We start from the raw sequence: 25,485 nt of genomic DNA, 5'->3' as shown, positions 1-25,485 counted from the left end.
CACCTTGATTACTCTGTATAGGATCAAGCAATATTAGCAGAGCCATGTATATACATGGCTCTGAATATTAGTATTGCTAGGACAGGAGCAATGCAGGGGCTTATGGGTACTGTAGTTGGGTACCCTCATGCAAACTTGGATTAAACAGAGGGGTTAAATTACAAGATAGAAGGCATCTCTACTGTACAACATACAGTAACAGAACAGATAGGAGTTCAAATAGAACTACAACTAGTAGCCATTAAAAACTACAACTGGTAGCCATCTTTCTACACAGTAGCCATGAGGTCAAAAACAGTCAAACTTGATTAGAGGAGCCAGTAGATGAAGAGGTTGAAGGTCAAAGGTTTGGCATTGCTGTGGATCACTGCAGCAGGATGTTATTGTAGGTTAACTAGAACATAGTAGAGACAGGTGTAGTAGTGTTGTTGTGAACATTAGCTGGGTAGCCTGGCTGGTTGGTTATAGAAAAGATCAGAGTTTGGTGCATCAGCCACCAAACAGAAGAAAATGGACTGAAAGAGGGAGGGGTTGCCTGAAATTGTCATCTTCAGTTTTAAAGGGTTTTTTAAATATTTTGCTACAGAGTGACCTAATGAACACGACCCAGTTGTTGGCCTACTTGTAAGCTTGTTAACAGTTTCCTTCCCTCCTCTCCTCCTTTGAGTAACATTGATACTAGATAAGAAAAGCAAGGGGTGTTCTGCAAGTGTGATCTTTAAATCCGACCAGTGATACCAGTCAAGAAGCTGTCCCAGTTACAAAGAAATGTTGAGAGCACACTTACACATGAAACAAACGTATTACAGACAGAGTTATACACCCATTGCAAAGTATCAAAAATATTAATAAATGATGGTTCAACAAATGAAAACCTCTATACAAATGTATTATGGGAGTTTGAGGTTACGATTTGAAACTGATGAGAAGGGACACATTTCACAATGTGTCTGGTTTGCTGTGAGGCTACAAAGCAGCAGGGTCTGTTTTGACTACAAAAACAGGTCATTTAATTTGACTTTGGATCTGAGTGTGAGTGTTTGTAGGTCAAACCAATGCCCCCTAACCCTGTCTTCCAGGCAGACAAAGGGAAGAGCCCCAGAGCGGCTGAGTGAGAGACTCAGAGTAGTGGAAAACAGGCCTGACTTGCTCTCAATCAATGAATTATACATGGCCTAATGTCTAGACACAACCCATCCCCACCCCTACAACCCAGACTCAGAAGGCTGACTACAACTACACCCAAACAGTCATTCCAAAATGCTGTTTACGTTAGGCTGTGTGTGCAGACAGGGCACACAAAGGAGGAAAACAGTACTGTCACTCTGGATGTGAAGACTGACAGTGGCATCATTGACCAGCAGCCTAGTTTTAGTTGTTGTACACAGTCTGTTAAGCCACTGGCCAAGGCATGATGACTAACCGTACTGACAGTCTGGATGGGAACACTGAAGACAGCAGGATGCAGTCTTTCTGTAGTTTTACACAGTCTGTCAGGGTGTGTAAGCCGGTTGTCTAATTAGCTCTCTACTCCTTCCCCTTGGCCCTAACCCATCAATGTTGGCAGATCTAAGGGGGCTGGATAGGTATAAGCAGTGTAGTGCTGGAGGATGTGCCAGGGCAGGTTTGTAAGGGATATCTTTAGCAGGTGACAACAGTACTGGTATGGTGGTACTGTGTCAGACATTCCAGACAGTCAGTCAGGCTAGCGTACCAGCAACATGTGCCATAGTCTCTGTAGTTGTACACAATCTGGCAGGGCATATAAAGGGATATCTAGCCAAACAGAAGGATGTCGGCTGTGTTCCCTACATAGTGCACTATGTATTCCATTTGTTGGGAATAGGGTGCATCCCTGACATTCAGGACACATCATAGTTTCCCCTCTGCAGTTGTACCAAGCCAACAGATGACTAACGATTCTGTGTCAACAGACAACTATGCCAGCCTGGCTTGGCTTCCAGACACCAGGCGGTGGAAATCAGAGCTACACTGATACTGTGTTTCAAGGTCAGAAGTAGAGGACGTCTGCAGTCTCTGCACTCAAACACAGTAAGAAACTAGGCTAACAGGTTAACTGCTAGAGGACTCCAAGAGGGCTAAGGACAGGTTAGTATGTCAGTGTGTTACACTGAACAGCTCTCTGCAGTTATGAGGAACAAATAGGCTGCGTGTTTATAAAAAAGGCACATTTACCATTTACTTCCAAGTTAAATGTTTTGTACAAATACACATGGTCACACACATGGCCACAAACAGATTACATTTATGGGCTAATATTAGGAAGTGATTCCAACTTAACATTGCTCAAAACAGTAACATATCTCTGAGTCAGTACCTATTATTTAAACAAATAGCCTATAATTTGCAATATCTGTTGATTCCAAAGTTATAGTAAAACACATACTATATTATAATCAGGTGAAGAGTGATGATATTTTGTTAAATGGTCCCGGGCCCTTCCCAATAATGCAGAAAGAAAGAAAATATAGAAAAATAAAACACGTAATAAAAGTAATAGACACAGAATGAGTAACGATAACTTGTTAATTCTAGATGAGTGTGATGACAGCCTAGAGAAGGATTAAGCCCATCTCTAAATGCAGATCATGTGTAAATCCTCCAGACAGACAGATGAGGCTAGCCAGCCCATTGTGCTCTGTTTTTCAACAGCAATCTAGCCTGTAGCCTAGTCTGTCTGTGGGGTCAATTCCATTTAAATTCAGGAAGTCAATTGTAATGCCAACCCCAACCCTGCTGGCTAGCTAAATATTTCAGGGGGGACAACTTGGTCTATTCTAAGAGCATGAGATTGAGACCAATGTATTGTGTGGTACTTTCCAATGGTATTTCAATAGATGAAGTGAGGAGGAAAAGGAATGCATTATTCTAGTTCCCCCTGCATTATGCTAGTTCCCAACACCAGCTTGGTTGTTTTGGTGTACGATCGTTTTTAATATAAATGTCACTCAACACCAAACGGAAGGGTATTGTATTGTTGGATGGGCTGTTTGTTTGACCACTACTAATCAATTATATTGAGAAGGGTAAATATGTATAAAACGAAATAAAGGAAAATCTTTCATTGCTCTAGGAAAAGCTTCAACTATGCAAGCTAAGTAGAGAAGGTCCGGAGGTGGATCCCATGACTATAAACTCTCCAACAGAAAACTTTTGGGGTGAGAAGTGGGAACGAGGAAGGGAATAAAATCTATAGTTAACTATACAGGAGGTTGGTAGGGTTTCAGGGGCAAGCAACTATATATAAAGGATAACTAAAGACAAAGGGAAATCGGCATAACATCCATTTCTGTCAATTCAGAGACAACTGAAAGAGACTATTGGATAACAACAAACCGGCATACTGACGAAAGCACAACAAGCTTCTATCCCAACAGTCACATTTACAAACCAACAATCACTCCCAAGGGATTAGATGCAAGGTTAGGTGGGGATGAGATGCCTTCAAGTTACGAACATCAAAGAAAACAGATAAGGAGGAGGAAAAGACAGAGAGAGCAGGGTGCAAGCAGTCTTCACTGGTTCTAAACAGCAGGCCAGCTCCTCTACCCTCTACCCAGGAGCGAGGAAAGGAAAACGAGAGGGGCAGGAGGAGGAGAGGAGGCAGGGGTGGGTGTGAGGGGGGCGAACCGAACTCACCGCACTGGCTACCTGAGCAACCTGAGCCTGAGGTGCTTTGGGGGGTGGCTTTGATTGGTCCAGAGCAAAGATAGTATACTCAGAGAGAAAAGCAGGTTCGGCTATCATCCCGGCCAGCACCTGACCCCAGGTCAAAGGTCAGTGTGTCAACAGGACAACAGATGAGGGGGGGACAGAGAGCAATGAGAAAAACAACAACACCATGAGAGTGAGTGAAACAGCGCTGAGGAGAGTGTAGTCTCTGCCCAGATTCTCTGGAGAGACACTGGTCAGAGAGAGAAAACGAAAGTGAAAGAATCTGACAAAGAGACAGAGGAAAAACACAGAGAGAGCGAAAGACTGGTCAAAGAGAGACAGAGAGAAAGAAAAGATGGAAAGAACACCCAATCAACAGTAGGGCTATGTGGCATTTACTGAATTTGACATCCTAGTATCTGTGTCCTCCATTGTGAAATAGCCTTTCATGAGATTGATAGAAAGGTAGGCCTAAATGTCAATATCTTGTCTTTTAAACAAGGATGTCCAAGTCATCATTAAGCTAAACATTTTTATGGGGCTAATTTGCCTACATTTTTGTGGGGCACAGAAACAGTGAAGTCAAAGGAGTAAAGGCTGGAGCTGACGGTGAGCTAGAGATGATTTGAATACGATGAGGAGGAAGAAGATGCCTCTAGGCTATCTGAAGCCATATAGTGGGAATGGCATTCCTTCAGGGGAGATGATAAAGCCGGATGCTGTCAAAGGGCTGGAAGCCTGAAACATTTAGCCTACAATTCACTACCTTAGGCTGGATTTGGTTGGTGAATATCTTAGGCTTGAGTTGAGATTTAAAATGCGGAATCAATAAATAATTTGCTGAGGTAGCTTATTTCTTACAATGGATTTTGAAATGGATGTGTTGAAAATAAAGTTGTTTAGCCTATGATCTTTGGTAAAATGTATATATTTTTTTATCTGACGACATGGATATGCCAAATTGGATTTACTGTACAAAACACTATAAGTCAAAGTCCTAATATTAAAATGCTGTTGTATATATTGCCATTCATTGAGATCCATCCACCTACACCTTAACTAAAGTTAAACGTCTGTCTCAATAGATCAGAGTTCCTAATTGCTGCATAATGGCCTAGGCTACTTCCTCAGAGCAGTCTACCTGAGAACACGTCACTCACTTGTTTAGGCTACATTCCAAAGGCAGAGGTCATTAGAAAAAAACTTGGCATGCCGACACATTGTGGTTCACCCATGGAATTAACTGAAGTACTATCCTAGTCTTGAACAATAAAATAACCAAACAATTGGCTAGGACTTGGTGAAGACAGTCAAAAAGGTTTAGCTTCTTTTCAATAGTGGACATATTTCTTAACCCTATTCATTTGGTAATTTATTGGATAAAAACCTAGTTTTCAGGCCTAATAAGTGATTGAAATTAAGCAGGTCCTTAACTGAACCCCTGGGGCCCTGAATGGTCTGACTACTTAGTCCCCAATTTCCACTAATTAGGCTGAATTGCCTCCATCCGTGTTGGTCATGGTTTGTTTTAATCAGCTTTAAAACGATGCAGGGCTGAGACTTAAGGGATGATACTGGTTGAACAGCTTATCCTTTGGGTGAGGCTACAGAAACTTTACACCCTTGGATATGCATTAGGGCAGTTTTATGATGCAGCAGAGCATGGCGGCGTAGTCCTCTGGAAGCACTGCAGACATAGGCCCAAGTCAGGGCTCTTGAACTCAGGTCCCGGAGGGCCGAAACACTTCTGGTAGAAAATTGCACTCACCTGGGGCCTTATTTATCAATCATGCAAAGGCACAAATCTGTGCATAAACCATGTGTGGGATAATTTCCACGGAAAGTGTGAGATTTATCAATATGAACGTTTGCTTGAGAGTGTGTGTAAATTTAGACACAGCCATGCCAAGTGGTGGAATAAGAGAACTTGCTGCTTGTCAAGCGTAGAATGGGGAAAATATATCTTGAAAATATCTGAATAATTTTCAGTTTCATTGTATTTCCATTGTGAATTCCCACATCAGTGCATTTGTTACGATAATAATCCATATAAACTACAGTCATTTGTTAAATTAGAGGCACGTGTGAAAGTGAAACCATTGTTGAAATACAAAAAAAATATTTGATAATGGGAAATCGAATTAGGTTGATCTTGCTCTGTTGGAAGATTTGTCACACGCTGCATTTAGCAGAGGTGTTTTTAAGAGACAGGTGGGACTTTTTTTTCCAAAAAGTACAGATTGATTTTGGGAAACGATATCAGATGAGCCAATCTTCTAGGATTTTTGCAAGGATTTAAGACCTACTTTAAAAAGGCAAAGACATGCCATTCCGGTGCACATCCAAGTGCTATCCACCCTCGGGTTTTTGGCAACGGCCACTTTTTAGCGGGAGCTTGCTGAGCGGCATCTCACAGCCCTCGATGAGACAATGTTTTGAATGCAAATCAGCAGCAAAACAAACTAACATACAATTTCCATACACCATCGCACAACAGGTTGAAGTCAAGAGGATTTTCTTTGCATCAATGGGTTCCCAAATACGAACGCCGCAAGGCGCCACAAACGTCACCAAAAAAACACCATCCCAATGAGTTCAACTGCAGTACCAGTCAAAAGTTTAGACACCTACTCATTCAAGGGTTTTTCTTAATTTTTTCTATTGTCTACAATGTTGAATAATAGTGAAGACATCAAAACTATGAAATAACACATATGGAATCATGTAGTAGCCAAAAAAGTGTTACACAAATATATTTTATATTTGAGATTCTTCAAAGTAGCCACCCTTTGCCTTGATGCCAGCTTTGCACACTCTTGGCATTCATGAGGACCGCCACAGGAAAGGAAAACCCAGAGTTACCTCTGCTGCAGAGGATACGTTCATTAGAGTTACCAGCCTCAGAAATTGCAGCCCAAATAAATGCTTCACATAGTTCAAGTAACAGACACATCAACTGTTCAGAGGAGACTGCGTGAATCAGGCCTTCGTGGTCAAATTGCTGCAAAGAAACCACTACTAAAGGACACCAATAATAAGAAGAGACTTGCTTGGGCCAAGAAACACGAGAAATGGACATTAGACCGGTGGAAATCTGTCCTTTGGTCTGATGAGTCCAAATCAAAGTTTTCTGGTTCCAACCGCTGTGTCTGTGAGACACAGAGTAGGTGAACGGATGATCTCCGTATGTGTGGTTCCCACCATGAAGCACAGAGGAGGTGGTGTGACGTTGCTTTGCTGGTGACACTGTCTGTGATTTATTTAGAATTCAAGGCACACTTAACCAGCATGGCTACCACAGCATTCTGCAGCAATACGCCAACCCATCTGGTTTGTGGTTAGTGGGACTATCATTTGTTTTTCAACAGGACAATGACCCAAAATACACCTCCAGGCTGTGTAAGGGCTATTTGACCAAGGAGTGTGATTGAGTGCTGCATTAGATGACCTGGCCTCCACAATCCCCTGACCTCAACCCAATTGAGATGGTTTAGGATGAGTTGGAACGCAGAGGGAAGGCAAAGCAGCCAACAAGTGCTCAGCATATGTGGGAACTCCTTCAAGACTGTTGGAAAAGCATTCCTCGTGAAGCTGATTGAGAAAATGCCAAGAGTGTGCAAAGCTGTCATCAAGGCAAAGGGCAGCTACTTTGAAGAATCTAAAATCTTAAATATATTTTGATTTGTTTAACACTTTTTTGGTTACTACATGATTCCATATGTGCTATTTAATAGTTTTGATGTCTTCACTATTATTCTACAACGTAGAAAGAAAAATAAAGAAAAACCCTTGAAAGAGTAGGTGTGTCCAAACCTTTGACTTTTGGTACTGTATGTGAAGGCTTCCACTCTTAATGCGCAGGTGATAGGCTATATGATGCGCAAAAGACATTGCTGAATGTGATGGTAAGTACAACTCTTTCATTCTGCATAAAAGCAATATTGGCCTAAACACCTACAGGAGGAAGCTGTCGAGGATGGATGGCTTATTGGTGAGTGTTGCCTACTCATTTGAAGTAGATTTGTCATTGCTACAGCAACTCATTGTCTTAATGGTCTTCTCTTTGTTGCCATGTTTTTATTTTTATTGGTCAAGCCACAACTGTGCGAGTCAAATAACAACTTTTGGTTGTACTCAATCTCTGACACTAGCACCTCACCGCGTTGTATATTCCCCACAGGCTTTAAAGGGGGGAATTTGACCATATATCAGTGCACGAGCACTGAGAACAATTGGTATTTATCAATGGTTATGTGGGGGAAAATGACAAATTAAACATTTCACTTAAGAGAACGATCTATTGTTATTTGTTAGTGTTTTTTTACTGATACAAACGTGTCTGTGTGACTTAGTCATAACACTGGGTGTATAGCTAAGAGCCGTTTGGGTGCGACCGCAACATGTGACACATCCCATGTTTTACTATCTGCAGGAACTCAGCTGTGTGGAAACGTGCAGGAAGGAACAGACAATGGTGTGAGCTGTGGCAAAGTCAGCTATCTTAATCTGCACAGACAAGCGAATCACCTTTTACACCATGTTCCCGCCCCTGTTTCCACACATCTGCTAACCACCATGTAAACAAAGACGTTGTACTTGACTATAAAAGCTGAAACCCAACTCTGTTCATTGGGCCCTTAACTCTGCACGATTGAGTGATTGTTAACTGCTCCAAGTTGTTGTTTGAAGAATCTACAGTCTCTCTTCTTTTTGGTTAGAATTTCCACGATAGTTACTTCCTACCGGTGTGCGTATGAGGCTCATAGGATTATTTGATAAATCACCCTTTTTCTATTCGTACGAACATTCTAAATTCCGTTCGAAAGTAGTATTTTAGAATAGCATATACGTAATATTGATAAATGAGGCCCCTGGTGTCCGAGGTCTGAATCAGTCCCTGATTCGAAGGAGAGGGTGAAAACCAGAAGTTTTTTGGCCCTCCAGGACCTGAGTTGAAGTCATCATTCCAATAGGTGTTGGAGGAAGAGAAGGTAACCAGGGCTTTGGGACCTACACATCATATCATCTATGTCTAATGATGAGGGACAGTTTCCTGAACACAGATTAATCTTAGTTTCTAGAACCTCAATTGAAAGTGTTTTGTAGTCTGGGCAGGACTAGGCTTCATAGGTTTCCGAGAAACTAGCCCGAAGCGTAAGATCTAGGACTAATATAACATTATTTCAAGCAATCCTTATAAGAAAGTGATCCTAACAAGGCAGTGCATACTGTAGGCCAATTTCTCCTGCCGGCAAAAGTTGCTGTTGCAGTGTAGAGCCAAAGCACATCAACAGAAGACTTTAGTGCAGGTCAGATGATATTACATACGTCATTGAGGCTCATGTCTTACCTCTCTATCACTAGGTGAGGCTGAGGTATCTTGGTGCAGGGAGGGGTGTGTGTGGCTGCTACGTCTCTCCCCAGGGCCCATCTTAGGGGAAATTATTGATATTTATCATGATATAAACAACACATTTGTCCAACATGTTCAAGTCCACAGAGTAAGGACTTCACTCTACACAAGAAATATGCATCTGTTAAAGCTAGATAATATTGTTTTTTCCCTTGGCTATCTTTAGGTAAGATTCTAGTGTTGACTCACTAAAAGACCAAGCTACCCTTACTAAACAATAGGCTACTATTTTCTGTAAACATTGCCAGCTTGACAGACAGGTTTTATAGACACAGACTATGGAATAAAACATTACCTTGAGATACACAGTCATCATGGGTTAAAATGAAATTATTATCCAGTAGGAGTGACATGCATGGAGCTGTCCAAATGAAGCCACCAGCTGACTGGCTAGACAGTAACTGTAGCTACAGTACTAACAAGTCCAGTCAATCAATTATTTAAAGATGATCTGGCTGGCTGGGACAAATGTAATGGTTCCACAGACAGCTACACTTGTTTGATTAAATGTAGACAAAACTTTGATTATTGTTCTGCTATTGTGTTTTTTTTAAAGTCACATGACTCTAGTATAGATTAGCATAGCTAGCTAGACTTTGGTTTGAAGCTGCTCAGACACGACTCCCTAAAAACACGACACTTCGATACATCTACGACCGGAAGTGACTTTTCGTACCATTCTTCTTTCTTTCTTTGTTGTACTTTTACCCATTTCTCCACATTTTCATGATGCCCAATAGGTAGTTACAGTCTTGTTCCATTGCTGCAACTCCGCTACGGAGTCGGGTTGAGAGCCATGTGTCCTCCAAAACACGACCCTGGCAAGACACACAGCTTCTTGACACACTGCTCGCTTAACCCAGAAGCCAGCTCGCACCAATGTGTTGGAGGAAACTCTGTCCAACTGGTGACCTAAGTCAGCTTGCAGGTGCCGGCCCGCCACAAGGAGCCGGCCGGCCAAACCCTCCCCTAACCCAGACGACGCTGGGCCAATTGTGCACCGCCTCATGGGTCTTCCGGTCAAGGCCGGCAGTGACACAGCCTGGGATCAAACCCGGAGCTTTAGTGACACCTCAAGCACTGCGGTGCAGTGCCTTAGACCTCTGCGCCATTCAGGAGGCCCTTTCTTCTTCTGTGGATTTTTTTTTATAGCGGTTGGCAACCAACTTTAAGAATAGGTGCATTACCACCACCAACTGGACTGGAGTGTGGATCAGAGACAGGGAAGGTCTATTCTTGCCTCAAGGAAACAAAATACATAAGTAAATACTAAATCCCCTGAAGATTTCCCCAGCAGTTCACTTAATCTTGGCTCTTCAACCACATTACTTCTCAAATATAATAACAATCGCTCCCTTTTCCTCCCATATTTCTGGCATTGAAATAGAACGTGTTCCACTGTCTCCATCTCCTCCTGACAATGATCACAACTCCCAGTTGGATATGTCCCCACCAATTTCAATGTACTATTGAGCCTTGTGTGTCTGTCTCAGCCTTGCGATTACACGTTCCTCCCTTGTCGCTCAGCCTGAGGACCTCCCTGCACCCACCATTTCCTGAACCTTATACAGGTGTCTTCCCTTTCCCTCCCTTTTCCACAACTCTTGCCATTTGTTTTTAACCAACCCCTTGGCTTCTGCTTTACTGATTGACAATTCCATCTCAACATTAGGATGTTTAAAAGCCTGCTTGGCGATATTGTAAATACAAATTTTTCTTAACTGAATTGCCTAGTTAAATAAAGGTTATGTTTAAAAAAATATATATCAACAAAAAAAAAGAATAATAATTCTACTCCCACATGAGCTGGTACCCAGAGGAACATCACAAATATCCCCATTAGTCTTACCCTATACAAGCACTGCAAAACCTCATACAACACATCTGTCTGCTCCGAGACACACATTATTTTAAGCTCATCAGTGCTACACAGGAATCAGAGCAGATAAGTACCCTGCCTGGCCTCACCTCCTCCACCCACTCTGCAGCCAAGAGTACGGCCATCAACTCCATTGTGTAAACAGATAAATTATCCGTTGCTTTTTGTCACTGCCACCTTAAACTCAGGAACACTAAAAGCTGTTTGGGGTCCTTAGATCCATATGTGAATATATTCAAGAAAGCATAGTATTGTGTTCTTAAAATGTTCACTTACAACTAAATCTACTCTTTCCTCAATAGCTCTTACCATCTCAAGCAATCCTGAATCTATCACTGGCTGAGGGAGCAACCAAGGTGGGATAGCAGGAAGAACCACATAAACTCCCTCCCAAACAACCCCATCTCTCTCGCCATGCCATTGACTATCCACCCAAAACTTGTATTCGGATTCTGTTAGTGTTCCCAGCACCATAGGAGTACCTTTTATTTAGGATGTGTAACCTTATGTCCTTGTAGATTTACCCAATATGTCATGGTTAGTTGTCTTAACTTTAACAGCATCTCTCTCAACTCTACCTGCATCGCTGCCACCGGGGAGGTCCTGAGTGCTCCAAAACATAGTCTTAGGGCTTGGTCCTGGATTACATCTAGCTTTTAAAAAAACGTTTTAAAGATGTCTGAGCTGCTGATCCATATGCTACACTTCCATAATCCAGTGAGGACCTTAACAGCGCTATATATAGCATTTAACACCATTCTATCTGCCCCCCACTCCATTCCTGACAGGCAACGCATCACATTCAATATTTTCTATCCTTTGAGAACTACTGTTATTAATATGCTCTGTCCATGTCATTTGAGTGTCAAACCAGACCCCCAGCAACCTAAACCCTCCCACCCTCTCAAGATTCCTTCCATACAGCTTCAAGTATATTTCCTCCCCAACCTTCATGTAGAAACCTCCCCCCCCCGGTGTTTTCTCAACTGAAAATTCAAAGCCCCACCTGATGGACCACTGATCAACTTCACTAATCGCTTCTTGAACTTTCCTGGCTGTATGGGTAATATTTCTCCCTCTCTTCCACAGTGCCCCGTCATCCGCAAACAATGACCTCCCAATATCAGGTCTCACCTAGGATAACACATTGCCAATCATAATAGAGAACAAAGGACTAATGACAGTTCCCTGGGAGGTACCATTATCTACCTCATAGCTTTCTGACAAAGAGCTCCACACCCTCACTTCTATTGATCAGCCAAAAGAAAAACCCTTATCCAGTTAAAAACCTTTCCTCCAACCCCCCTGACATCCTTCCACATCATATCAGGCCTTCTGTACATCAAAGGAAACAGCTACCACCTCCTTATTTGCCTGTTCCTTCCGTATGACTGACTCAAGGCACAGTACAAGATCCATCGTTCCCCTGCCTTTTCTAAACCCACTTTAGTCTGGTGACATTAGTCCTCTACTCTCCAGAAAGTAAGTCAGCCTTTCTGTTATCATCCTTTCCATAAGTTTACATACATGAGATGTGAATGCTATCGGCCTATAGCTTGAAGGACAAGTAGGGTATTTCCCTGGTTTCCATATCGGCACCACTAAAGCCTGCTTCCAACTTCCAGGCAGTTTCTCTTCCTGCCACACCTTATTGTAAAGGCACAATACTTTCCTCATTGCAGTGTCACTGAGACGAACCATCATGATGTAACATCTCCTCCTCTCAGGATATGCTACCCCAGCTTTAGCTAAAGTTCTCTTCATCTTAGGCCACATAAAAGGGGCATTCAATGCATCCTCCACCATCGCTCTCTGATCCAGGACCTCCAGATGTTCTCCTCTGACCCTCTCTCCCCCATGCTGCCCCTCTTCTGTCAGATTATTTGAGCTGTGCACCTTCACAAATGCCTGGGCTAACATCTACCTTCTCCATATCTCTCACTGCAACCATCTCTCCACTTTTCAGCACAGGGAGATCCCAATCTCATCTGACCTTACTCATCTTCTAAATCATCCCCCAAACCTCTCCCACGGGAGTGGTCCTGCCTCTTATCTGTCCTAATGATCCTCCTTACTACTGCTTGTTTATACTGAATCCTGTGCTGGAAATTATGGGACCGTTTCAACATTCTGAAAGCCCGCTTCCTATCTTTCACAGCTTCTCTACACTCCTCAGTCCACCAGGGAACTGAGTTACTCGTTCGCCTTACTGTACCCATAGGAATCCCTTGGCTTGCAGCCCCGACTATTGCACCTCTTACTCTATCATTCACTGTTTCTATACCTGAATTGAGATCAACCTGAGACAGCTCCTGTTCACTCAAGTCCTGAAACTGACCCCACTCCGCTTTCCCAAATATCCATCTCCTCAATCCAATCCATTTGGGCTCCTGAGTGACGCAGCGGTCTAAGGCACTGCATCTCAGTGCTAGAGGCTTCACTACAGAGACCCTGTTTCGAATCCAGGCTGTATCACAACCGGCCATGATTGGGAGTCCCATAGAGCGGCACACAATTGGCCCAGTATCGTCCGGGTTTGGCCGGTGTAGGCCTTCATTGTAAATAAGTATTTGTTCTTAACTGACTTGCCAAGTTAAATAAAGGTTCAATTAAAAAAATGGAATGTCCTACTGAATTTTCCACCCTCATTCCCACAGTACACATGATAGGATAGTGATCACTACCCCCTGTAGATTCCTCCAAAACCTCCTAACTACATCTACCTGCCATTGAACTTGAGATCAGAGTAAGATTCAGAGCAGATTCATTTCCAGTTACTGGGTCAATCCTGGTTCCCCGGCCATTATTAAGACTCAAGCCCTTTCTCATCAAGTAGATCCTCCAACACTTGTCCATTTACATCTATCCGTACCCTTCCCCAGAGCGTACTATGAGCATTAAAATCCCCACACCACATTACCCGTCTCCTATCTTGACCTTCTACATTCCCAAGGGACAGCAACTCTCTTACAGGGGTTGTAAAATTTCACTATGAGCATATTCCCCCTCCCAACCACTACATACTCCTGTTCAACTCCCTCTCCCACATGCCTATATGGGATCACCCGCTTTATAAAGGTAGCACACACCCCTCCTCCCCTATCTCTACAGACTGCAACATAACCTTGTATTAAAAAAATCTAGAGTAGGTTTCAGCTATGTCTCCTGGAGACATATCACATCAGGTTTGGCTGGTAACTCCTCAAGAAACTGTTGTTTGAACTCCTGCCCATTAGCCATCAAACTTCTGGCATTCCATTGAAGGATTAACATCATTATGACAACTAACCAATAAATGATTCCTGGCTAGAATGATTCTCAATCTTATTGAGGTCATCCTGTACATTTTCCCATGTCAGTCCTGTGATCCCAAGATACTTCACTGCCTGCTCCACTATGATCGGTATCTTCTTAGTCTTAGATTGTCATTCTTATGTGCAATTGACTGCTTCTGTCACAAATGTAACAACCTGCCTCATGTCTCCTACCAGTCTTGTGTTCTCCCCCATTCTGCTCACTACATCACGCCCAACCTGCAACCCAACCTGCCCTGGAATATCTGCTCTTCTAGGTTCCCCGCTTGTTTCTGTGTGAACTACCTTCACTGCTTCTGCATACGAGATTTTACGCTCACTCCTCACCTGCTGCACTTACAACTGTCTTTCCATGACTGCACAACCCCCATCAGCCACACTATGGGTTGATAGTTGTTACACACTTGATAGTAGTTACAGCACTTTAACTGGACCCAGTCTCCAGATTCCCCATGTGCATGTTCTCCCCACATCTCCTTTTTCCTTGACACACTGTTGCCACATGCCCAAACCTTTGACAGTTATTGTAACACAATGGTTTCGGAACATAAGCTCGCACATGATAACTCATAACCAATCCTGTTTTTCTGGCAGTACCTGATCCTTAAAGTTTAGTAGCACTGACAGGCTATCCACCTTCTTCCCATCTCGTGTCATCTGAAGGCGCTTTGCCTCATTAAGAGAGCCTCCCTTCAAGTGGTCCTTTATTTATTTCACGTTAACAAATTCTGGAACTCCTGTAATAACTCCCTTCACCCACTGCCGTCCAGTTTGATCCTGCAGGCTACTATCAACCACACGTTTACATACCTGCTTGAGTTTGAGCGCCTTCCCATACTGTTTAACATTGATACACACCACCAAACTTCCATCACAAAGAACTTTAGCAGACACAACCTCTCCTTTTTAAATTTGTATCTGTTATTTTACCAGGTAAGTTGACTGAGAACACGTTCTCATTTACAACGACCTGGGGAATAGTTACAGGGGAGAGGAGGGGGATGAATGAGCCAATCGTAAACTGGGGAATATTAGGTGACCGTGATGGTTTGAGGGCCAGATTGGGAATTTAGCCAGGACACCGGGGTTAACACCCCTAGTCTTACGATAAGTGCCATGGGATCTTTAATGACCTCAGAGAGTCAGGACACCCGTTTAACGTCCCATCCGAAAGACGGCACCCTACACAGGGCAGTATCCCCAATCACTGCCCTGGGGCATTGGGATATTTTTTAGACCAGAGGAAAGAGTGCCTCCTACTGGCCCTCCAAAACCACTTGCAGCAGCATCTGGTCTCTCATCCAGGGACTGAACAGCACCAACCCTGCAAGAAGCACGCCAGCAGTGGTATGCAAGGTGGTATGCTGCTGGTATGCTCCTACTTTACTCTCCAACTCCATAGCCAACGCGATCAGACCGCCATGACTCTACCCTCATCATTAAATTTCACCAAAACCTTGAACTCCACTTCTCAGTACAACACTGAAAACCGAACCCCCCTCATCACTACTCTCCCTCGACAAGACCTGCAAAGGCTCCTCAGGCTTCATCTTCTTCTTAACCTTTACTCTCACTACTCTACCTCCACCTTTTACCACTCCACTTCTTCCCATCCTCAACTCCTAACCCCCCTAGCTACCTTTCCATTCCTCTCTGCTCATGTCACAGCCAAGTGTTGCTCAAACACCTACACAGGACTTCACTCTCCAAATGATAAAAAAATATCACTGGCTTTCAACGTTTCGTAGCAGGTTAGGAGTTCTTATTATACCTTAGTGGTTAAAAGAACATATGGTGCTTTCAAGACAACCGGGAACTCGGAAAATCATGACGTCAGCGATTTTCAGGTCAGAACTCTAGAAAGATGCCAGAGTTTGAATTCCAAGTTGGAGGACCATTCAAAAGATTTTTCCCAGTCCGAGCTCGTTTTTGTCCATGTTCCCAGTTGCCTTGAACACACTGACGTTTGAGATTTCCGAGTACCCTGTTGTCTTTAACGCGGTATTACGCAGCAGATTAGGATAATTAAGCATTATCCTAACCTGCAACGAAAGGGGTCACTTCCGGTCGTGACTGTATCGAATTGGCGTGATTTTAGGGAATCGCCACACTTTCGGTTCTGAGCAGCAAGCAAATGAGTCGTTTTGCAGAATAGTTTGAAGATAGACATTTGAATGTGGCTATGGTTGTTGTTTTAGCGAAAACATTAAGGTAGAAAACCAACTAGCCTAGCGCGCTAGTTATCTACCATGACATGTTAGTTCGAACAGCTGAGTTTGACAACTCGTAAACCAACCTGGGCCTGTTGCGGTGACTGCGCATTCCTTTGCGGCAATTGCTCCTCGTTTATCTTTTGCTGCTTTAGTTTCTTGAACATCTTTTCATCCAGATGTTGTTACTTCCTTGCGAAATGTATTTTATTGTAATGTAATTCCTGTATTTAGTATTATTCCTGGTCACTCGTCTCTTCTTGCAGGTGACCAGTGTAGTGCGCATGTGCAGCCGACGTGGAGCAAAATGAGCGACAGACTATTAAGCTACGGCGAGCGGAGTGGGACAAACAATGCCAGTGCTGCAGCGTTCACATGCTAGTCAGTACTAGATTTCAACAGGCAAAGGGGTGACACAGTTGGTGCTTTCATGACAACTGGGAACTCGAATTAAAACGAGGTCAAATCATGACTTCCGTGATCTTCAGTATGCCCGAGTTTCCGACCTGGAATTCCGAGTTGGATGTCCGTTCAGAACGATTTTTCCCAGTCGGAGCTCGTTCCCCCCCGAGTTCCCAGTTGTCTTGAACGCACTGAAGTTGGAAGTCTAAGATTTCCGAGTTGTTTGAACGCGTCAAGTGTCGGGAACTCGCTCAAATCCGAATCGTGTAATCTATTCATCACATGGTTAAACCAGAGTACACACAGGTTGTCTAAAACTAATGCGGCTTTTAAAACAACTGGGAACTTGGTAATCTCTGACTTCAGTTTTAAATCAAATCAAATCAAATCAAATTTTATTAGTCACATACACATGGTTAGCAGATGTTAATGCGAGTGTAGCGAAATGCTTGTGCTTCTAGTTCCGACAATGCAGTAATAACCAACAAGTAATCTAACCTAACAATTCCACAACTACTACCTTATACACACACAAGTGTAAAGGGATAAAGAATATGTACATAAAGATATATGAATGAGTGGTGGTACAGAACGGCATAGGCAAGATGCAGTAGATGGTATAGAGTACGGTATATACATATGAGATGAGTACTGTAGGGTATGTAAACATAAAGTGGCATAGTTTAAAGTGGCTAGTGGTACATGTATTACATAAAGATGGCAAGATGCAGTAGATGATATAGAGTACAGTATATACATATGAGATGGGTAATGTAGGGTATGTAAACATTATATTAAGTGGCATTGTTTAAAGTGGCTAGTGGTACATTTTTACATAATTTCCATCAATTCCCATTTTTAAAGTGGCTGGAGTTGAGTCAGTATGTTGGCAGCGGCCGCTAAATGTTAGTGGTGGCTGTTTAACAGTCTGATGGCCTTGAGATAGAAGCTGTTTTTCAGTCTCTCGGTCCCTGCTTTGATGCACCTGTACTGACCTCGCCTTCTGGATGATAGCGGGGTGAACAGGCAGTGGCTTGGGTGGTTGTTGTCCTTGATGATCTTTATGGCCTTCCTGTGACATCGGGTGGTGTAGGTGTCCTGGAGGGCAGGTAGTTTGCCCCCGGTGATGCGTTCTGCAGACCTCACTACCCTCTGGAGAGCCTTACGGTTGTGGGCGGAGCAGTTGCCGTACCAGGCGGTGATACAGCCCGACAGGATGCTCTCGATTGTGCATCTGTAGAAGTTTGTGAGTGCTTTTGGTGACAAGCCGAATTTCTTCAGCCTCCTGAGGTTGAAGAGGCGCTGCTGCGCCTTCTTCACGACGCTGTCTGTGTGGGTGGACCAATTCAGTTTGTCCGTGATGTGTACACCGAGGAACTTAAAACTTTCCACCTTCTCCACTACTGACCCGTCGATGTGGATAGGGGGGTGCTCCCTCTGCTGTTTCCTGAAGTCCACAATCATCTCCTTTGTTTTGTTGACGTTGAGTGTGAGGTTATTTTCCTGACACCACACTCCGAGGGCCCTTACCTCCTCCCTGTAGGCCGTCTCGTCGTTGTTGGTAATCAAGCCTACCACTGTAGTGTCATCCGCAAACTTGATGATTGAGTTGGAGGCGTGCATGGCCACGCAGTCGTGGGTGAACAGGGAGTACAGGAGAGGGCTCAGAACGCACCCTTGTGGGGCCCCAGTGTTGAGGATCAGCGGGGTGGAGATGTTGTTACCTACCCTCACCACCTGGGGGCGGCCCGTCAGGAAGTCCAGGACCCAGTTGCACAGGGCGGGGTCGAGACCCAGGGTCTCGAGCTTGATGACGAGTTTGGAGGGTACTATGGTGTTAAATGCTGAGCTGTAATCGATGAACAGCATTCTCACATGGGTATTCCTCTTGTCCAGATGGGTTAGGGCAGTGTGCAGTGTATAAGTGTTATAAGTGTTACTGTGTTTGTTTTCGGTAGTTCGGCACGTCCTTATTCAAGCTTTATTATTAGCAGAGATTGTCGATATAATGACGAGATGCTCGTGTCTCCGGCCTAACAATGGGAGAACATCAAAGTCGGAAGGCAGGCAGTGGAGGCGAGACCAGATGGGAACATTCTAGCAAATGTGAGGGCAGATAGTTGCCGTGCACTTATAAGTACACTCGTAACACCCGAATGATTTTAACACTTATATTCGACTAAATAAGCCGCACGTAGCAAATTAGCAAAAAAAAGTGTTCACCAAATTCAACAATCATTGACCTCCATACAGAAAATCCTCACTTCATGGGCTTATTTTTGTAGACGGCTTTGGTGCGGAATAAACCTTCTAGCTTCGCCTCTAGTATTACTATTTTATTAGAAACCCCGTTAGCTGTTGCTAAAGCAGCAGCTACTCTTCATGGGGTCTACATTAACGGATGGGACGTTAAAACATAAAATATATGACAGGCTAATACAGAACATAGACAAGAACAGCTTGGTCCTCAAACCCCCCTTAACGGTCATGCTGCTCCCGCTATGGTTATTCCCCCACACCCTCTAAACAGTCTTTACTCTTGTTCCACCCCTATTGACATTTAGGCGACTAGCAACGCTAAACATGTCCATACCATGTTTTGTGTGAGCTAACATAAATGTGTGGCTAGCCATGCTGTTTTCAGTTGAATAGTTACTGTTAAAATGTAACAAAATGGCTTTTAAATCAACTTCTGCTGGTTGCAGCCAGGGTTGCAGCATGACTTGGGGGGTGTATCCTTTGTGTGAAGATGCAGTGGAAGCTCTGAACAGATGAGGGCACTGTAAACCACTAGATCGATATTGGCTTAACAAAACTACAGTAATGTGACGTCCACGTATCTGTAACCAAACATTTGCATCTGGTAGGTATAGTCAGAGATTCTATACCATCTCTGATATAGTATCATAATAGTAAAGTCTGAATATTATCTCGTGAATTGGACCTATTTGTGGGTTGTCCACAACAACCTAGGCCTTCATGAAAACATTTGACCACATACTAGGCTGCAGTAGTTGCTTTACATACATTGTAGTGCAGAGGTGCATTAATCATTCCAGGTAGGCTATTTATTAGACATATTCCCCAATATCTTCAGGCTAGACTCCATATCAGATCTATTGAAAATACATTAGGCCCTATGTCTTGAAACTATACAAAGATACAAAATTGTGTGATGTGGATTGTAAGTCAACTCCTGCTCCCTCTTTACCATTTCCTCTCCTGTAGCCATAGCTAGCGCTTTTCTAAAGTTGTGGTATATTTTAACCCACAGTAATAAAACTGGTCCTGTAGATGCTGTAAAACGCCAAGTAGATTGAATCTCAATCAGCAAATTAGCTTGTTCCTGATCTCTATCTAAGATGTGATTGCCTAAAATGTTATATCCATATTTATTGCCTGGCAAAGTTTAGATGGCCTCCAATATCATCACTGGCACCCTAACTCATAGAAAGACCCACATTTAATATGAATATGAATAACAATAATAATAAATTGCATTTCTATAGTGCTTTTCATAGAGACTCAGAGCAAAAATCAAACAAGCAATATACAGCATCATGACAGGTCAACCAATAGAGGCCAAGTCTTTGAAAGCTGTATCCTCTGAAGATGAAGAGGGTCAGTTCATGGCTTGAGTGGAGATAACTGGTCAGAGGATGGTAGATGATGGTGATGGAGTCTGCTGATGATCTTGTAGAGGGCAAGTCTGGGAACCAGCCTTATAGCCAGTCTTATATGTAGTATAGTTAATGAAGTAGTGAAACTTTCCTTGTAAAGAAAATAAGCAAAATTACTCCCATGCAATCAACAAGAACCTTCAACCAATGAGCTCCACCATTTTCACTGACCCCTTCCTGTTTAACACTTTCTGAAGATACCTTTGTGAAAAACAAAAAATTATGTCAAAGAAACCCTATTTCCCCTTTCTTGAGAAGACGGTAGTGTAAAGGTGTTGTTGGCTGTGTGCATCGTAGAAAGACATCTGACCATGGTGAGGGTCAGGATTCCTCGTCCACATAGATTCCAATGGCCAATATTGGAATCTATGTGGACGAGGAATCCTGATGGGTTCCTCGTAGACAACAATTTGCCCCATATTATTCAAAGCAATGCAGCAAAATCCATCATAAGGAGGAATGGTCTCAGAGATGTCTCCTCTGGCCAAAGTGTCCAAAATCGCTCCTGCAGAGCAGCCGTGTATACTGGACCCGAAGGATAGCTGGACATACAGTACAAGTCAAGAGATTGGAAACAACTACTATTTCCAGGGTTTTTCTTTATTTTTACTATTTTCTACATTGTAGAATAATAGTGAAGATATCAAAACTATGAAATAACATATATGGAATCGTGTAGTAAACAAATCAAAAAATATTTTAGTTTTTATATCCTTCAAAGTAGCCACCCTTTGCCTTGATGACTGCTTTGCACACTCTTGGCATTCTCTCAACCAGCTTCACCTGGAATGCTTTTCCAACAATCTTGAAGGAGTTCCCACATATGTTGAGCACTTGTTGGCTGTTTTTCCTTCACTCTGCGGTCCAACTCATCCCAAACCATCTCAATTGGGTTGAGGTAAGGTGATTGTGGAGGCCAGGTGATCTGAAGCAATGCTCCATCACTCTCCTTCATGGTCATACACAGCCTGGAGGTGTGTTGGGTCATTGTCCTGTTGAAAAAAAAATGATAGTCCCACTAAGCGCAAACCACATGGGATGGCGTATCGCTGCAGAATGCTGTGGTAGCCATGCTGGTTAAGTGTGCCTTGAATTCTAAATAAATCACTGACAGTGTCACCACCAAATCACCCCCACACCATCACACCTCCTCCTCCATGCTTCACAGTGGGAGCTACACATGCGGAGATCATTCGTTCACCTACTCTGCATCTCTCAAAGACACGGCGGTTGTAATCAAAACTCTGACCAAAGGATAGATTTTCATCAGTCTGATGTTCATTTCTTGGCCCAAGCAAGTCTCTTCTTCTTATTGGTGTCCTTTAGTAGTGGTTTCTTTGCAGCAATTCAACCATGAAGGCCTGATTCATGCAGTCTCCTCTGAACAGTTGATGTTGAGATGTGTCTGTTACTTGAACTCTGTGAAGCATTTGTCGTGTCTTTGGCATCATTAAAACTGAAGACTTATTTATCAAATAACACTCTGTAATTATTATTACGCGATTAAACTGATTAATCATGTAACTGTAATTAACTAGGAAGTCAGGGCACCTAGGAAAATATTCAGATTACAAAGTTATAATTTTCCTAATATAACTTTCAGATATTTTGATATCTGTTCATTTAGTCTTCTGATTAATGATTTATTATTTACCTCACGTCAGTCTCATTCCAAACGTCATAAATTGTTGGTTATCTGCACGAACCCAGTCTTCACTATGAGTCATCCATACTGTAACGGTCGTCTGTTGAAGAAGAGGTGGACCAAAGCGCAGCGTGGTAAGTGTTCATGCTTTTATTTCAACTGAACACTAAATACAAAAATAACAAAGAGAAGGCAAGAAACAGTCCTGTCAGGTGCCTCTGATTGAGAACCACACCCGGCCAAACACACAGAAATAGAAAACATAGAACACAAAACATAGAATGCCCACCCCAACTCACGCCCTGACCAAACCAAAATAGAGACATAAAAAAGGAACTAAGGTCAGGGCGTGACACATACATCAATTGTCTTAAAATAATTTATTTACTAACTAAGTAATTCACAAAAATGCATAACAAACAGTAGATATATTTACAAGGAAATTATAGGAGAATGTGCCCTAGTGGGCTAAACCGGCATGGCGGCTTGTTAGACAGAGTGATAATTATAACAATTGAAATGCTAATTCTTTGCACATGAACGCTCACTCATTCGGGAACAATTGCAATCAATATATATATTTACGCTCAGTGTGTCGTCGGGATCTCTGTTGAAAAGTTAGTTTCTGTTGGAGAGTTTGTCCGCTCTCTCTCTCTGTCTTGGTTAGAATGGATAGTTCAGAGTGACATTCATTCATGTCGTTATAGAATAGATGTTTCGGCGGTTGTCGGTGTTCGCGTTCAATGATACCGAATTCCTAGCTGCAGACTAGTAATTAATATCAAAGACTTGTTCTTATTCTGTCAGTATCGATAGTCTAAGAGTTTAACCACGTGGTATGGTTAAAAGATTCAGCCAAACCTTGGCCCTCTCGTTATCGAGGTAAGCTGGTCTGCAACCTTTAGCCATCTCGTAACTGAGGTAAGCTCGGTCTCCTCTCAAACTTTGGCCCTCTCGTTATCGAGGTAAGCTGGTCTGGTGATAGAAAACCCGGGTGGGGGTTTTATTCGGAAGAGCAGAAAAGGGTCTGTCCCAGGACGCCAGACCATAACTGCTCATGGGCGGTCCTCTGATTTAGTTAAACTCCAAAGGGAATTGGAGTTCCCTTCATTAAACAGTCCAAAATCACATTACACAATTTCACAAACAGTATCATCCTCACTCATTCATCTTATACAACAATTAGATGTAAGCCTCATATCTGAGGCTATTGTATAAACAGGGTTTTGGTAATGTGGCCGTATTGTCTCTCATGAGTTTCACAAAATTGTACCAAACGAACCAGTTCGTAGCTGGATTCGTCACCGATTTTTTATACGTTCTCCAGAACATAAATACTGTTCGGACCTCCAGTTCTCTCTATGAAAACTCACCCTCTCTCAATACTGTGGCCATGAGGAGATAATCTCCTCCAGGAATTTACGACCTGAGGTCGCAGCAGCCTGAGTGTAGGAGACAGAGAGAGGGGGATTGTGCTCGCTGTACCCAAAGAGGGCAACGTCATGACACATTCATTTGGGCGGCAATTTCTGAGGCTGATAACTCTTATGAACTTATCCTCTGCAGCAGAGGTAACTCTGGGTCGACCTTTCCTGTGGCGGTCCTCACGAGTGCCAGTTTCATCATAGCGCTTGATGGTTTTTGCGACTGCACTTTGACATTTCTTGAAATTTTCTGTACTGACTGACCTTCATGTCTTAAAGTAATGTCTTATGTCTTAAAGTTTCTCTTTGCTTATTTGAGCTGTTCTTGCCATAATATCGACTTGGCCTTTTATCAAATAGGGCTATCTTCTGTATACCAACCCTACCTTGTCACAACACAATGGATTGGCTCAAACGCATTAGATTTGGGTATGTCATTTTAGATGAAAACTGTAAAAAAGGGTCCCGGAAAGAAATTCCACAAATTAACTTTTAACAAGGCACACCTGTTAATTGAAATGCATTCCAGGTGACTACCTCATGAAGCTGGTTGAGCGAATGCGGTAGCTGTCATCAAGGCAAAGCTGTCATCAAGGCAAAAGGTGGCTACTTTGAAGAATGTCAAATATAAAATATATTTTGATTTGTTTAACACTTTTTTGGTTACTACATGATTCTATATGTGTTATTTCATAGTTTTGATGTCTTCACTATTATTCTACAATGCAGAAAATAGTACAAATAAAGAAAAACCCTTGAATCAGTAGGTGTGTCCAAACTTTTGACTGGGACTGTATGTTCGCTCTTTGATGGCTGGTGTCAAAGTTAAACACGGACAGCTAAATTGTGCATCTGCACCTTTTTCTCCTTCCTCTACGGCAAAGACGGCATTCTCAGAGAGAAGCAAATAAGGAGCGTTTGCTTTATATGGCATCAAATCAACTCCATGATTATCCACTTCCACATACTTTAGGGCACTACTCCGGGCTTTCTTGAAAGGTTCATGTAAAATTCACGGCTTCACGGTGTCTCAACAGTGGTTGGCATTGATACTCCCGTGGTAGTGGTAGGCATGGCGGTTCAGTCTGGATAGGCTTGGTAGGTGTAGTGGATGGTGGCGGTTCAGACTGAAGTCTCTGTATGGACTTGGGTAGCACCTGTCCACATTGGTCCAATTCTACAGAAATGTCAGTGAGGAGTTCTTCAGAGATCTTTAGTTGACCCTTCAGTCTCATGGTCTGTAAAGATGTGACCAATAAAAATGTATTTGATTTGATGACATTTTAACCAGGCAAGATGAAGTCATACTGCCATGCGTAACGATCGTCTAAGGGAGGGTGTCACGCCCTGACCTTAGAGATCCTTTTTATGTCTCTATTTTGGTTTGGTCAGGGCGTGAGTTGGGGTGGGCATTCTATGTTTTGTGTTCTATGTTTTTTATTTCTGTGTGTTTGGCCGGGTGCTGTCCTCAATCAGAGGCAGCTGTCTATCGTTGTCTCTGATTGAGAACCATACTTAGGTAGCCTTTTCCCACCTGTGTTTTGTGGGTAGGTGTTTTCTGTCTTTGTGTCTGTAGCAGAGAGAACTGTTTCGTGTTGTTCGATTTTCGTTTATCTCTTTGTTATTTTTGTCATAGTGTTCACTTTTCTAATAAAGGCATGAACACTTACCACGCTGCGTTTTGGTCTCCTCCCTTAGACGATCGTTACGCAGGGCAGTATGACTTCATCTTGCCTGGTTAAAATGTCATCAAATCAAATACATTTTTATTGGTCACATACACATATTCAGCAGATGTTATTGTAGGTGTAGTGAAATGCTTGTGTTCCTAGCTCCAACAGTG

At 42.9% G+C, this 25,485-nt stretch overlaps 1 protein-coding gene across 1 annotated transcript in view; it reads right to left on the bottom strand.

Moving 5' to 3' along the window:
• The window catches only part of golga4 (golgin A4), a 66,240-nt gene extending 49,457 nt beyond the window's left edge, over window positions 1-16,783 (bottom strand). The window contains exons 1-3 of the mRNA XM_071409363.1: window positions 16,578-16,783; window positions 9,026-9,106; window positions 3,661-3,780 (exon numbers count right to left, since the gene is read on the bottom strand). Of these exons, the coding sequence (XP_071265464.1) occupies window positions 3,661-3,780; window positions 9,026-9,106; window positions 16,578-16,658 (282 nt within the window). The 5' untranslated portion in view covers window positions 16,659-16,783. The remainder of the gene's footprint in view (window positions 1-3,660; window positions 3,781-9,025; window positions 9,107-16,577) is intronic.
• Between the last annotated feature and the right edge of the window lie 8,702 nt (window positions 16,784-25,485).

Source organism: Salvelinus alpinus, chromosome 7 (assembly GCF_045679555.1).
Source record: "Salvelinus alpinus chromosome 7, SLU_Salpinus.1, whole genome shotgun sequence".
Taxonomy (NCBI): domain Eukaryota; kingdom Metazoa; phylum Chordata; class Actinopteri; order Salmoniformes; family Salmonidae; genus Salvelinus; species Salvelinus alpinus.
This window is presented reverse-complemented; position numbering and strand designations above follow the sequence as displayed.